Raw genomic sequence first — 14,754 nt, forward strand, 5'->3', positions numbered from 1 at the left:
GCCAAATAACTTTAAATGAAATCCCTAACTAAATCAGGAAAGGTCTATCTTTTTTTGGGGGGGTGGGGAGCACACCCACATGTGAAAGTTACCAGGCCAGGAATTGAACCAGCACCACAGCAGCAACCCAAGCCACTGCACTGACAATGCTGGATCCTTAACTCACTGCCATCACTAGAGAACTCCAGGTAAGGTCTATTTTTAAGAGAGCCTTAAGGTAATACATATTTCATCACTATGAAAAATAAACCAATTTCATATGCTGAGTGTGCCCTCTTGTGCATCCAGACTTACTAGCAAGCATCTTCCTGAAAAACTAACAAAAACCTCCCTGGGTTATCTTAATTATCTGAATCATTATTTGGGCATAATTATTATTATTTTTTTTAAGATTATGAAATTGCCTGACTCTCTCAATAAACTATTTACTATAAAAGGGGAGGAAATTTTGGTAAGCCCTGACATTCCTCAGAACATAGTTACTCCAGAAATGTTTATGAAAATTAGAACATAGAAACATACCATTCATTTAATACAGTTGAAAATGAATAGGCAATGACATTGATTTATCCCTGTAATAATTATAATAACATGATCATAGAAACATTTTTAAAAACAGGAGTTCCCACTATGGTATAGTAGTTTAAGAATCTGACAGCAAGACAGGATTAAGATGGAGGAATAGAAGGACTGGAGCTCAACTTCTCTCCTAAAAAACAACAAAATTCACAACTAAAGACTGAGCAATCTCCACCCAAATGGACCGCAAACCTTAAAAATACCCTACTCCAGAAGAAATAAGAGGAGGCCATATCAAGAGGCAGGAGGGGCGATTTCAACACAACCCCATACCTCCCGGGTGGAAGCTCCACAGACTGAAAACTAACTGGTTCACATAGACTCACCTACAGGAGTGAGAGTTCTGAGCCCCACATCAAACCCTCACGTGCAGGGGTCTGACACTGGGAGAAAGAGCCCCTGGAGCATCTGGCATTGAAGGCCAGTGGGGCTTGTGCACAGGAGCTCCACAGGACTGGGGGAAACCGAGACCCCATTCTTAAAAGGCGCACATGGACTTTCACGTGCACTGGGTCCCAGGGCAGAGTGAGGTCTCCATAGGAATCTGGGTCAAACATGACTGCAGTTCTTGGAGGGCATCCTGGGAAAACAGGGGTGAATGTGGCTTGTTGTGAGGGAAGGACATTGAAGGCAAAGCTCTCGGGAATATTCAGCAGTTGCCTTTCTCTGGAGGTGGCCATTTTGGGAAAATCTGGCCCCACCCATCAGTCAGTGCTGAGAAGCCCCAGGGCAAACAACAATCAGGTGGGATCACAGCCCCACCCCTCAGTAAACAGGCTACCTAAAGAGCCTCAGGCACACAGCAGCCCCTAATCCCATCCAGAGACAAAGCCCCACCCACCAGAGGGATTAGAATCGGCTCCACCTACCAGTGGGCAGGCATCAGCCCCTCCCATCAGGGAGCCTACAGCAAGCCCCCCATACTGACTTCAGCCACAAGGGGGGCAGACACCAGAAGTAAGAGAGGCTACAGCTCTATTATCTATAAAAAGGTCACCACACCAAACACCTATAAAAATGAAAAGACAGAGAACTATAACTCAGATGAGGGAGAAAGGAAAAACCCCAGAAAATCAGCTAAGCAATGAGGAGATTCTCAGCCTCCAGGAAAAAGACTTTAGACTGTCTAAAGTCTTTTAGATGCTGAAGACGATGCAAGACATTGGAAATAAACTGGAGGCAAAGATGGATAACTTACAGGAAACACTAACCAATGAGATACAAGATATAAAGCTTAAACAAGAAGAGATGCAAAAGACAATAACTGAAATAAAAAACTCACTAGAAGCAGCTAACAGAAGAACACAGGAGTCAGAAGAATGAATAAGTAAGGTGGAGGACAGATTTGTGGGAATTATGGATGCAGAACAGAAAAGAGAAAAAAGATTGAAAAGAAATGAAGAGGGTCTCAGAGAACTCTGGGACGACGTTAAACGCACCAACAGCCGTATTATTAGGGGTGCCGGAAGGAGAAGAGAGAGAGAAGGGCACAGAAAAAATATTCCAAGAGATAATAGCTGAATAATTCCCTAACATGGGAAAGGAACCACTCACTCAAATCCAGGAAGCACAAGTACCATAAAAAATAAACCCAAGGAGGAACACACCGAGACACATAATAATCAAACTGACCAAAATTAAAGACAAAGAGAAAATCTTGAAAGCAGCTAGGGAAAAGAAACAAGTAACATACAAGGGAACCCCAATAAGGTTATCAGCAGATTTTTCAGCAGAAACTCTACAGGCCAGAAGGGAGTGGCATGATATACTTAACGTGATGAAAGGAAAAAACCTCCAGCCAAGATTACTTTACCCGGCAAGGCTCTCATTCAGATTTGAAGGAGAAATCAAAACCTTCACAGATAAGCAAAAGTTGAGAGAATTCAGCAACACTAAACCAGCCTTACAACAAATACTAAAGGAACTTCTCTAGGCAGAAAAGAAAAGACAGCAACAGAAAACAAAAATTCCACAAATGACAAGGCTTAACAGTAAAGGTATATATACAGTAAAGATACAAAATCATCCATGCACAATTATACCACCAAAATCAGAAATCATGAAAAGAGGTGGGTACAAATGCAGGACACTGGAGATGTACTTGCAATTAAGAGAACAACTTAAAACAATCTCATATACACATAGACTCTTATATCAAAACTTCAGAATAACTGCAAACCAAAAATCTACAATTGATACACAAACAAGGAAATCTCTGGAGAAGAAATATATCTCATAGTAAGTAATTGCATAATCCACCATAAAGGGGGTCATTTGACATCATTCTCAGAATGCTGAAGTCTTCTTAGATCTGATTCTGATTTCCTCTCCATCAAAGAATTTATGATAATTATAATTAAATAATGCAACTGTACAATTAAATAATTCAGTTTTACGATTGTATTATTAATAACCATTTCTCTACATGATACAAGGTAAGATCTATAATGTCTTATTTATAACATCACCTACAATGGTGTAATACCTATATCGAAGAATCAATAAGATGTAACAAATTGTGAGGACATATTTATATAGTTACACTGTTTTTTAACCAGTTTATGCATTTTATATTTTACTTGTTTTCAGAGGGTGTATTATTTTTGTTATGCTTACCAGTTAAGTTATTCTTTTTACTATGCTATATAAAATATTTAATGGTATATAAGGCTTTCTTCTTTATAAATTTTATTTGCATAATATAACAATTTTAATATAATGCTAATTGTTAAAGAAAAATTGAAATGTAATAGATAATACTAAATAGTAAGGATGAAAGCCATACAAAATGGGATAAAGTATAGAATAAATTTCCTATTTGTCTCAGCATATTTTCCACTCCACTTCAGCAGAGGGAGTCAATCTGTTTCTTAAGATCCATGTTATAATAATCTGTATGTTTAAATGTGTGTATTTTATTCTGTAAAAAAAATAAAAATTTCAAAAAAAAAAAAAAAAAAAGAATCTGATAGCAGTAGCTCAGGTTGTTGTAGAGGCATGGGTTTAATCCCATGCAGTGCAGTGGGGTAAAGGATCCAGTGTGGCTGCAGCTGTGATATAGGTCACAGCTGTGACTTGGATTGAGTCCCTGGCCTGCGAAATTTCATTGGCCACAGGTGCATCCATTAAAAAAAATATATATATATATCAGGATGTAGCTCAGAAATGCTTGCTGGGACAGGTACTCAATAATAATCATTATTTTAACTATTAAGACCATTTTATAGATGAAAGATTGAAGCTCAAAGGTTAAGTGATTGGTGGTCTTAAATTCAGATCTAGCCTGCTTTAACCTCCTCACTCATGGTTTCTGATGCAAAGTCTCAAGGTGAAATTGCTAACATACTCCTGAGTGACATTTGAATAAGCAGCAAAACTTCCTGAATCTTTGTTTCTTTGTCTGTAATGTAAGTTGTTGGACTCTCTGATCGGAGGCTGTTTTGTGTCCTAATATCCTCTGATGCCTTGATGAAAGTAGATGAATTGTTTCTGTCAGTGAGTGAAGGGCCAGGAATTGGGTTTATCTTAGAGACAACATGAGCCATTCAAGGTTTACTCCAGAGAGAACAGAAAATAAATGGGCTGGATGGTAACAAGTGCCCTCCTCTGACAAATAAGAATGTAGAGGTTATCAGAAACACATTCTCCACCTCCCTGGGAACCTTGAAATTAGCGCTTCTGGTACAAAGTCTCCTGGGTCAGAGGCCTGAGAATTACTGCTGGAATCTCCTTTAGGCAAACAGGAAAAAAGCAATATTTGGGAGGACATAGCTTACTGATTAGTAGTCCCATTAGATTTTTATTTGTCTCCATTCTACTGAGTTAGAGCCCATTCCAACTAGACAGTGCCATGCTGCCCTGCTGCTAAATATCTTGAATTATCCCCAATTTTATCCTACTCCTTTTCCAAACAATCATTGGAGCTGAAATCAAAATTAAAATACTGAGAAAAATAGGAGTCCCTGGCAGCATAGTGGGTTAAGGATCCAGCATTGTCACTGAAGCAGCTCAGGTCACTGCTATGGCACGGTTTGGATTCCTGGCCTCAGAATTTCTGCATGCCGGAGGTGCAACCAAAAAAAAAAAAAAAAAAACAGAAAAACAGAAATATACTTACGGAAGCTCAGCAAGACTTTCATATCCTCCCAAACTCTCAGCCAGAGTAAATAACTATGACAAAGAAAACATTAATTTAGATCTTCCACTAAAACAAAAATACTGAAATCTAAAATTAATGGTTTTAATAAAATGGCCTGGGCAGGGGATAGAATATAATAATGATTATGAATAAACTGTAAATTGAGTTAAAAAAAAAAAAACAACTTGGGGAAAAATGAGAATAAAATCCATAATAATTATTTCACCAATATTATGTATTAATTTTTAAAATACTAAAAGTTGATTAAGGTGAATCTTTAATCTTTAATCTTCCTTATTTGACCTCATACTTAAGTAATACTGAACATGAGCTCTAAAACCTCAGAAGTATTACATTTGAGACCTATCTCTGTGGTTATCCTTTAAATAAAGAAATCTAGGGAGTTCCCGTCGTGGCGCAGTGGTTAACGAATCCGACTAGGAACCATGAGGTTGCGGGTTTGGTCCCTGCCCTTGCTCAGTGGGTAAGGATCCGGCATTACCGTGAGCTGTGGTGTAGGTTGCAGACGCAGCTCGGATCCCGAGTTGCTGTGGCTCTGGCATAGGCCAGTGGCTACAGCTCCGATTAGACCCCTAGCCTGGGAACCTCCATATGCCGCGGAAGCGGCCCAAAGAAATAGCAAAAGACCAAAAAAAAAAAAAAAAAAAAAAAAGAAATCTAATGTCATACACACTTAATTGTTAATAGGTTATCACTTATGAAGTTAACACATGCATTTAACTCCTTTCTCCATACCCTACTATATTTCTGATTTTAGAAGTGGACATATTTTAGAACCAGTAGCATTTTGACTAATCTGGCAGCATCCTTTTCTTTAGATCTATAGAATTTAAAACTCAGAGTCTTAAATACATTACACATGAGCTTACACATGAGCTCAGTGTAAGCCCAAGGTATGTATGGAGTTACACAGGCTCTTTCCCAGGGCCCCTGAGAGGCTCCTGCCTCTGTGACTGTTTGACAAAGGCCTCCCTTCTCTCACTCTAGGCAGGTGCAGCCTAAGACGCACAAGGTTTGGATAGTCATTACTAGGCTGGATTTCAGAACAGACTTTTGGCAGTGCACTGCCCCCAAACTACTGAAGTTTCACATAATATTTCATTTGAGGAGTTCCCACTGTAGTGTGATGGGATTGGTGATATCTATGCAATGCCAGGACGAAGGTTTGATCCCTCGCCTAGCACAGTGGTTTAAAGGATCCAGCATAGTGGCAGCTGTGGTGTAGGTCACAACTGCAACTTGAACCTGATCCCTGGCCTGGGAACTCCATATGCCTTGGGGCAGCCAAAAAAGATAAAAAGAAAAAAGAAAAACTCACTTGAAAAGGTGGTTCACTTTAAATTTAAAAACCAGTGCCTTGGAGTTCCTGTTGTGGCTCAGAGGTAACAAACTGACTAGTATCCATGAGGATGCTGGTGTGATCCCTGGCCTTGCTCAGTGGGTTAAGGATCCAGCATTGCCATGAGCTGTGGTGTAGGTTGCAGATGCGACTCAAATCCTGAATTGCTGTGGCTGTGGCATAGGCCAGCAGATGCAACTTCAATTTGACCCCTAGCCTGGGAACTTCCATATGTGGCAAGTGAGGCCCTAAACACACACACACACAGAGCCATCTGGTTCTTCCATGTGGCTATTGATACTGCTAGGCCTCCAGGAAACTCGTGTTATCACTTATTTTCACTGATGTTCCAACCTTACACATTTCACAACAAAGAGGCTTGTGGGTGTGACCTATAGGTACAAAAACATTAATCTAAGCTGGGTGGAAGTAAGAAATAATGAATATAATAATGCTAGAAGGTCTTAACTTGTCTACAATTGAAAAACCTGTTCCGAGAGTTTACCTTCAGGCTCTTGAGGAAGGTCTCAGCATGATGAAGGGAGCCCTTGATATAAAAGGAGATCATCCCAGGGCAACCTGTGCACTGACGCTTTGCCAACTCATGCTGGGGATGAGAGGGCAACCCTGTAATCAAAGTCTTATTTTAGAGTCAAACATGTAATTTCAGAACAACAACAAAAAAGTCACTGTTTGCTTAGCTAAACTGCGAATAAGCCTCGTAAGGAGCTGTATGCCACATTCACATCAGGCCTCTTGTTCTGGCCCCTGTCTATCTCTCTAGCTTCATTTTCACATATCTTCTCTAGCTTGTCCATGCTCTAGCCATACCAGCTTTCTTTACACCAGTGGTACCACACCCTTTTTCATCTCAGGACTTTTGCACAAGCTGTCCCTTTAAGTTGGAACATTCTCCCTACGGACTGCCCCCTTCCCTCTGTTAATTATATCCTCTGATTTCTTGCTTAATATCTGTTTTATCCACCAGACTAGCTCCATGAGGAGAAAGAAATTTCTTTGGGTAATAATTGGATTTTAATTCCTAATACAAAGCCTGGCCAATGGTTGGCAATTAATAAGCAGTTATTTTATTTTGTTTTTGTCTTTTTTAGGGTAGCAGCTGTGGCATATGGAAATTCCCAGGCTAGGGGTTGAATCGGAGCTACAACTACCAGCCTACATACACCACAGCCACAGCCACGCCAGATCCAAGCTTCAGCTGTGACCTACACCACAGCTCGAGGCATTGCCAGATCCTTTAACCCACGGAGCAAGGCCAGGATCAATCCTGCATCCTCATGGATACCAGCTGGGTTTGTTACCGCTGAGCCACATTGGGAACTCCCAATAAACAATTATTGAAAAAGCCTTAAATCCCTTGTACATGCCCTTTGGACAAATGCTACCCATTCAGGACACTGCCCAAAACTTTTCTCCCTCCCTCCATCAAAACATACACCAATCAATCTAGCATACATATTAGGGTATTTAGTCTCATGTGTATTTCTGCCTTGGCTTATCTAAATTTCTTGAGGGCAGGGATCAAGTCTAATTCTCCTGTGCACCCAAGACTACATGGCCACATATCTCAAAGGGGTTTAAAATAACTACTTACTTAAGACCAAATTAAAAGAATGGTAACATAAATCCAAAAGGTAGTACTTAAGTCTGCAAACTCCACATGAGCATTTCTAGATGCTATGAGAGGTGCAGGAATTTTTTTAAAAAGTAAGAGAACTTTGGGGAAACTTCGTACATAGGCATCAAGTTTCAACTTGATAAGTATCAATTCTCAATCTATAGTAGGTAAAAGTTAAAACTAGTGCAGAACAGCAGGCTGATAAAATTATAAGCAAATAGAAGCCGGCCGGATGGTGAGTGTGAGCATGGGACCAAAAGCAATTTGGCACTTGGGAGATCTTGCTGTAGTGGGAAGATTCTTCAATCACTATGTCAGCTGACACAGATGTTTCTCTTTCTTCACATGATGAGGATCAGGGATCTAAACTTATTCAAAAAGCAAAAGAGGCACCATTTGTCCCCACTGCAATGGCAGGTTTTGCTGCAATCACTGCATATGGATTATATAAATTGAAGAGCAGGGGAAATACTAAAATACATTCATGTGGCTGCCCAAGGCTTTGCTGTGGGAGCAATGACTCTTGGTATGGGTTATTCCATGTATCAGGAATTCTGGGCACAACCTAAACCTAGAAGAAGAGATGCTGTCTTGGTCTTGGTGGTGCTTGCTTTAGTTAGACATCTCATATTGAGGTTATATATTTATGTTGAAAATAAATTAAGTGGATCAGACATTAACACAGTAATTTGAATACTGGTTTTCTTTCTTGGTGTGATTTGCCTGTCGACCAAGTTACTGGTGACCAGTTTAGTAGCTAGGTTATTCAGGGGAGTCACATTAGCACAAAAGAAACAGGTCACCTTTAAATGTATTTGGTAGTGGTAAAATATCCACCTTCCTAAACGTCTCTGTTGAAATTAGTTCTAAAGACAACATGCCAATCCTGAAATACTCCCAGCTGCTGCAGAATATCACATGCTTTTTGATGTAATGTAGAAATCCTATTTACTCCAGTTAATTTAACTCTTTTCTGACTGCCCTGTGGACTAAGTATTCAGTTTTAAGGGCTGCTTGGCTCTTGAGGTACCCTTTCAGAACAGTGCATACAATATAACATTATAAGCCTTCTACAATTGACAGTATGTTTGGTGTGTTTTTAAGCCAAACATAAAAAGCTGGTAACAGAGCTACATAGAAGTAGTATTTATTACAGAATCATACTTGTAAACAGGAGAATAATTTAATTACGGATCCCCATTTAGCACTTTTATAATTGCAGAGCTATGTTTTGCTGCTGTTATGTTAGAATAATATTTAAATTTCATCTAGAAATAGAAGTATTTGAAGTGCTAATGCAAAAGTAAATGAAAAATACTGTTTAAACATGTGCAGTAAGTTTATTTTCTCTGTAAGCATCATAAATGTTAAACTAAATAAATTATCTATAATGGAGGTTATTGATTTATGAGCAGGCTGGTTTGGTCAGACGTTATACGCAAACTTTGGGAGACTATAGAATGCTTTGTTGCACCTGTGAAATTCTCTTTTCTCATCTGAATTTACATTCCATGGTGATAACACCGTAAATGTAGTGTTAAAGTAAGTGAACACACACACACACAAAATCATAAGCAAATAAACTCGAACGTAAAAGGTCACAATCCTGGAATAGGTATAGACAGACCTTTAAGCTAAAGGCCATCAGAGGAACATCTAATATATAAGACTAATTTTTTTTTTTTTTTTTGCTTGCGGCATATGGAAGTTTATGATAAGTGAACAACATAAAAATATAAGAAAGTACTTAACATTTATAAATAATGTTACATAAACAGGATGTTTAGAATAACACTTAAAATCCTAGTATAACCACATGTGCTTAGAAAGCAGAATAACATACCAGGATAAATAACTTTTTCTACCAGAGGATGCGATTCCAAAAACTGAGCAACTGCCATTCCATTTTCAAAATGCTTCTCCATGCGGACCTGTAGAGTCTTCAGACCTCGATTGCAGAGGTAGCAGTCAATAGGAGACGGAACTGCTCCAAGAGCTGCAAAATGAACATGTCCTGGGTTGGACTGAAGTTGAGAAGGGACACAGAAAAGTCTCTCACTGATCTTTTGCATTATAGTGACTAAGAGGCCAGCTACAAAGCCCAATGTTTGAGTTTTAGTAGGAAAAATTTGGAGTTCCCGTCGTGGTGCAGTGGTTAACGAATCTGACTAGGAACCATGAGGTTGCAGGTTTGATCCCTGGCCCTGCTCAGTGGGTTAAGGGCGTTGCCATGAACTGTGGCGTAGGTCGCAGACACGGCTCAGATCCCGCGTTGCTGTGGCTCTGGTGTAGGCCAGTGGCTACAGCTCCGATTCGACCCCAAGCCTGGGAACCCCCATATGCCGTGGGAAACGGCCCTAGAAAAGGCAAAAAGACAAAATAATAATAATAATATATCAAATTAGAAGCATGAGAAGGAGGCATCAAAGATGCTTAGAGAAATGGGCTTTAAAATGAGGATAAATGAATATCCTGAAAACTAAGTACAACACAATGATATGAACTTTTCAAATATAAGCATCAGTAGTCCTTTCAATGATTTTAAGGAAAGGACACTGCGCATAGTTTAATCTTGTATTTCTTTGAAAAAGTATTATAACATACCGAGGAAAAAAGCAGTTCAACTCCTAGAATACTGAGTGTTCTTGCAGTGTTCTAATTAGCTTTTTTTTTCCCCTTGGTCTTTTGTCTTTTTATGGCCGCGCCTGCGGCATACGGAGGTTCCCAGGCTAGGGGTCGACTCGAATCGGAGCTATGACTGACAGCCTACACCACAAGGCGGATCCGAGCGGTGTCTGTGACCTACACCACAGTTCACCACAACACTGGATCCTTAACCCACTGAAGAGAGGCCAGGTCAGGGATCGAACCCTCATCCTCATGGATACCAGTTGGGTCCATTATCCACTGAGCCACGACAGGAATTCCCCTAATTAGCTTTGGAATCAAGCAGATTGTGATCTCCCTCGCCTCCAGGATACCTGCCTCAGTTCTTTCTTTTTATAAATGAAAGGAATTTAGCAAGCAACGTATTTTGGTTTCCTTCCCCAGCATCCCCTTTTGTGGCTCTACTACTTATTCCCTCGAAGGGATTTTTTACTTCTAATTATGTCTGTATCTTATCTTTCAGTCAAATTGCAGTTGTAAAATCAAGTCTCTTTCAGTAAACTCTTAACCAAACCTGAGCTAACTAAACAATCTAAACAGAAAACAGATGTTTGAAGATCTGTTGAAAAATATCAGTTTATATCTTAAATGCCATTTAAAATTAATCACCATTCCAGATATAAAAGGTATAAGAAAGCCATTGTTCCAAATGCTTAAAAAAAAAAAAAAAAATCAAGTCTTAAAACTAAAAATTCACTTAAGCTTTACCAATTTATAATCAAAATTAATATGGATTTTGTTGTTGGTTTTTTGGAGGGTTTTTTTTTTTCCTGTGCTTGCAGCATGTGGAAGTTCCCACCCAGGGATGGTACCCATGGCACAGTAGTAACTAGAGCTGCTGAAGTGACAATGCCAGATCCTTAAACTGCTGTGCTACAAGAAAATCCCAAAATTAACGTGAATTTTAAAAATAACAAAACTAATCCCTTGGTCATGTTGTAAAGCCCTATCATGCCATAACTTTTATTTTTAAAACCCAGTTTTTCTATTTTCCTCTAAAAAAAATTATTTTCCCCCTATAGCTCTCATTTCTTCCTAAATTAGTAGAACGCTATTCCTTCACAATATTTAATGGAAATACAAATATCAAACATAGGAGAAATCCAGGCTTTTAATACTTACAATTTTGCAAGAAACGGAGCCTACTATGAAGAGTCTCAGAATTAAGTGACACTAAGCCCATTACAACATCACTGTGGCCTAAAACAACAAAACCAAAAGCAACAACAACAACAACAAAAATCTTGTTAAAAAAAGTTACAAACAATGTATGTTTGTTCCTTGTTTTATAATTTCTAAACATGACTTGGAAAAGCTCTCTGGGAAAAAGCCCTATACAATAAGTTTAAATATACTTTATTCAATTTAATAGTAGCAAAAGCTATACCTAAACAATAAAATTAAAATCATATTAAATGTTTCTTTTTAGGCTATCAACAGTGTAAAATTATAACCTTTATAGTAAATTTTAACCCTCTGCTGAAAAACCATGAGCATAGTTTTTGTCTGTTTTAAATGGAATCCCGTATTTACTGAAAACATAATTTTCTTACTTTCTACATGTCAGAGAAAATCTGAATAATAATAGAAAAGGGATCAAAATATCAAAGCTGATGTTCTTTTCACCTATCCATGGAAAACAGCACTCAAGTGTAGGCTGTGCACGTCTTACCATTCATATATTTTGTTGCTGAATACATACAAATATCAGCTCCCAGAGCCAAAGGCCGCTGAAATAAATAAAAGGGTTTTGTTTTAAATGAGAAATTGCTTGAAAATATGCTCCATTACTTGTCTATTTGCTATTGTAAATTCCACTCCTATTCTAACTTTTCAAAAATACATACATCTTAAAATTTTCCAGGATCTCCGATATTTTCTTTCCCTTTTCTCATTCCCACCAAATACAAATACCATGTATTGGACCCAGTATTCAATCCAAAGGCACAAATTCCCTGGAAATGACAGGTAAACCCAGGTGAGCAGGTTTTCTGAACTTGTTTCTTTAGAGCAATTGCTAACCTAAACTGATTTCCTGGAGGAGAGATGTTTGCATTTTATGACTTAGTAAACTCAGAGAATAGCTGACAAACATTCAGCAATTGTTATGTCAAGAAGTATAAAATTAATCTGCTTAGATTTTTAATCATTGTAACCTTTGACCTTGCTTTTATTGACTCTTCATTACTTTTATTTTACTAGTTGTGTCAAGTGTAAAATAACTTATGAAGAAATTTGTTTGGATTGTTTTCCCTCACTCAATTTTCCTGGCAAAGTAATCCTTTTTAAATGTCTGTTTACAGTGAGGGTTATTTATAGTCAATTTGTTCACTGAAAAATATAACATCAACATCTTTCCATTTATATTTTCTTTAAAATTGTGTGTGTGTGTGTGTGTGTGCGCGTGTGTGTTTAACCTCACTAGGCAGGGGCTATGAGACTTTTCATTTAGGGTTTCAAAAATAAGATCAGAGTTCCCACTGTGACACAGTGGGGTAAGATCCAGTGTTGTTTCTGTGGCATCAAGGTTTCAATCCCTGGCCCATGGCAGAGGGTTAATGCAGCCAGGCATTACTGCAGTTATGGCATACATCACAGCTATAGCTTGGATTCCATCCTTGGCCTGGAAATTCCATATGCCACAGGTGCATCAAAGAAGAAAAAAAAAGGGGATGATTTAAGTACTCAAAGCACTATTTACACAGGTATTTGCTCATCTCTAAAGTGATGGGCGCAATGCTGAAAACAAGCAGGGCCCTGTGTGGCTCCTGGGCCCAAAAGCCTATTTCTCCCACTTCTTATTTTTAGGAAATAGGCCTCATTCAGCCTCCAAGACCTTCCTTGAATTCTAATGGGTAGGTTCAAGCAGTTGCTACTCAGGAAAGGGAGAGGCTGCAGAGACAAAGGAGGAGCAGTCAAGAAACAATGGTGCAGGCTTGGGGCAGGGTCCTGGTTTCTCCTCAAGAGATACACATAGCATCATCTTTGAGCTCTTCTGTAGAACTGAAACCCCCAATAAATGGAAGATGTTAATTACTTGAAGAAACATTCTTCATTCCAGAAAGGTCATGGTGTGATCATCTCAAAGACAACTAAAACGCCAGCTTTATGAAGCTTGCCCCTACTCTGATCCTTCCTTACATGTAATGCCAGATCCGAGCAGCATCTGTGACCTACACCACAGCTCACAGCAACGCCGGATCCTTAACCCACTGAGCAAGGCCAGGGATCGAACCCACGTCCTCATGGATACTCGTGGGGATTGTTACCACTGAGCCACAATGGAACTCCTAAAGCTACTCATTTCTACTTCACCCAAAACTCTGTCTCTGTGTTTCTATTTGGCACCAGTGGATAGAGGCTAAGTTTCAGCAACAAGGTCTCTTCCAGTGTTAACATTCTATAAACTCTGTGGTCAAAAGGAAAAACAAAAACCAGTAACTAACATACGTTGATCTTGTTGTGCACCAAGACTATGGTAAATACGTAACTCAGTGAAGTATTTTTCAAAATACTTTATTGGACGTTTATGACTCTAATGCACAGATGGTGAAAAGAGACTAAGAAAAAATAGATCATTCAGATTAAAAAACTGGTAGAGTCATGGCTCACACCCAAACTACCTGAATTCAGAGGTTCTATGCTCCAACTTTATGCTAATATAACCATTTTGTCTTGTGGGATTTATAGAAGATCCAGAAGACAAAAGGCAGGGAAGAAAGAATATATCCAGTTTTCTATGAGGGGAAAACAATGGGAGGACCTTTTCAGAAGATATGCTTTCTGAAACGGATGCATGTGGTTGCCTGGGGACAATGTGATTGTGATTCATTCGACTGGAATGAATCCAGATTGAAATGAAGCAAACTGCAGCCTCCACCATGAGGAATGTGATGTGGGCTTCAGAAAGGTAGAAAAACTGGACCTATTTTAGTGAGAGTAGTAGAAGAAAAAGGGCCAAGCATGGTGAGTAACCTGGGCAGGCCCAGGCTAAAACAATTCATACAATATCCTTGAGAATACACAGGAGTCACTATGACTCAGCTAGAGCAATCCTACACTGTGTTAACCGGCCTACTGTAAGAGATACATGGGTAAAGAGCTGGGATAAAGACTCCCAAGAGTGAAAATCACTTGGGACAAATCAATGATGCCAGAAGATTTTCACTTGGAAACTGACTAGCCAATGTAACTATCAGTCAAAGATACATCATGAGCCAAAGGTAGATGGCCCATGAAGCTGTCTAAATGCCATGTAGCCAGGAAATGTGCTTCATGAAAAGCAGATAAAATACAGTAGTGCCTTCTGAATAAAACAGAGGACAATGAAGAACAGGTTTATGCAAACTCCCAGGGAGTCAGCCACTCACA

At 39.1% G+C, this 14,754-nt stretch overlaps 1 protein-coding gene and 1 pseudogene across 1 annotated transcript in view; one reads left to right on the plus strand and one right to left on the minus strand.

The window, feature by feature from the left end:
- CTH (cystathionine gamma-lyase) overlaps positions 1-14,754 on the minus strand; it is a 31,431-nt gene that overhangs the window by 4,134 nt on the left and 12,543 nt on the right. The window contains 5 exon segments of the mRNA NM_001044585.1: positions 4,697-4,749; positions 6,583-6,704; positions 9,560-9,712; positions 11,506-11,583; positions 12,056-12,113. Coding sequence (NP_001038050.1) covers positions 4,697-4,749; positions 6,583-6,704; positions 9,560-9,712; positions 11,506-11,583; positions 12,056-12,113 — 464 coding nt within the window.
- Positions 7,347-9,550, plus strand: LOC106507651 (annotated as a pseudogene).

The sequence above is a fragment of the Sus scrofa genome, chromosome 6, assembly GCF_000003025.6.
Source record: "Sus scrofa isolate TJ Tabasco breed Duroc chromosome 6, Sscrofa11.1, whole genome shotgun sequence".
Lineage (NCBI taxonomy): Eukaryota > Metazoa > Chordata > Mammalia > Artiodactyla > Suidae > Sus > Sus scrofa.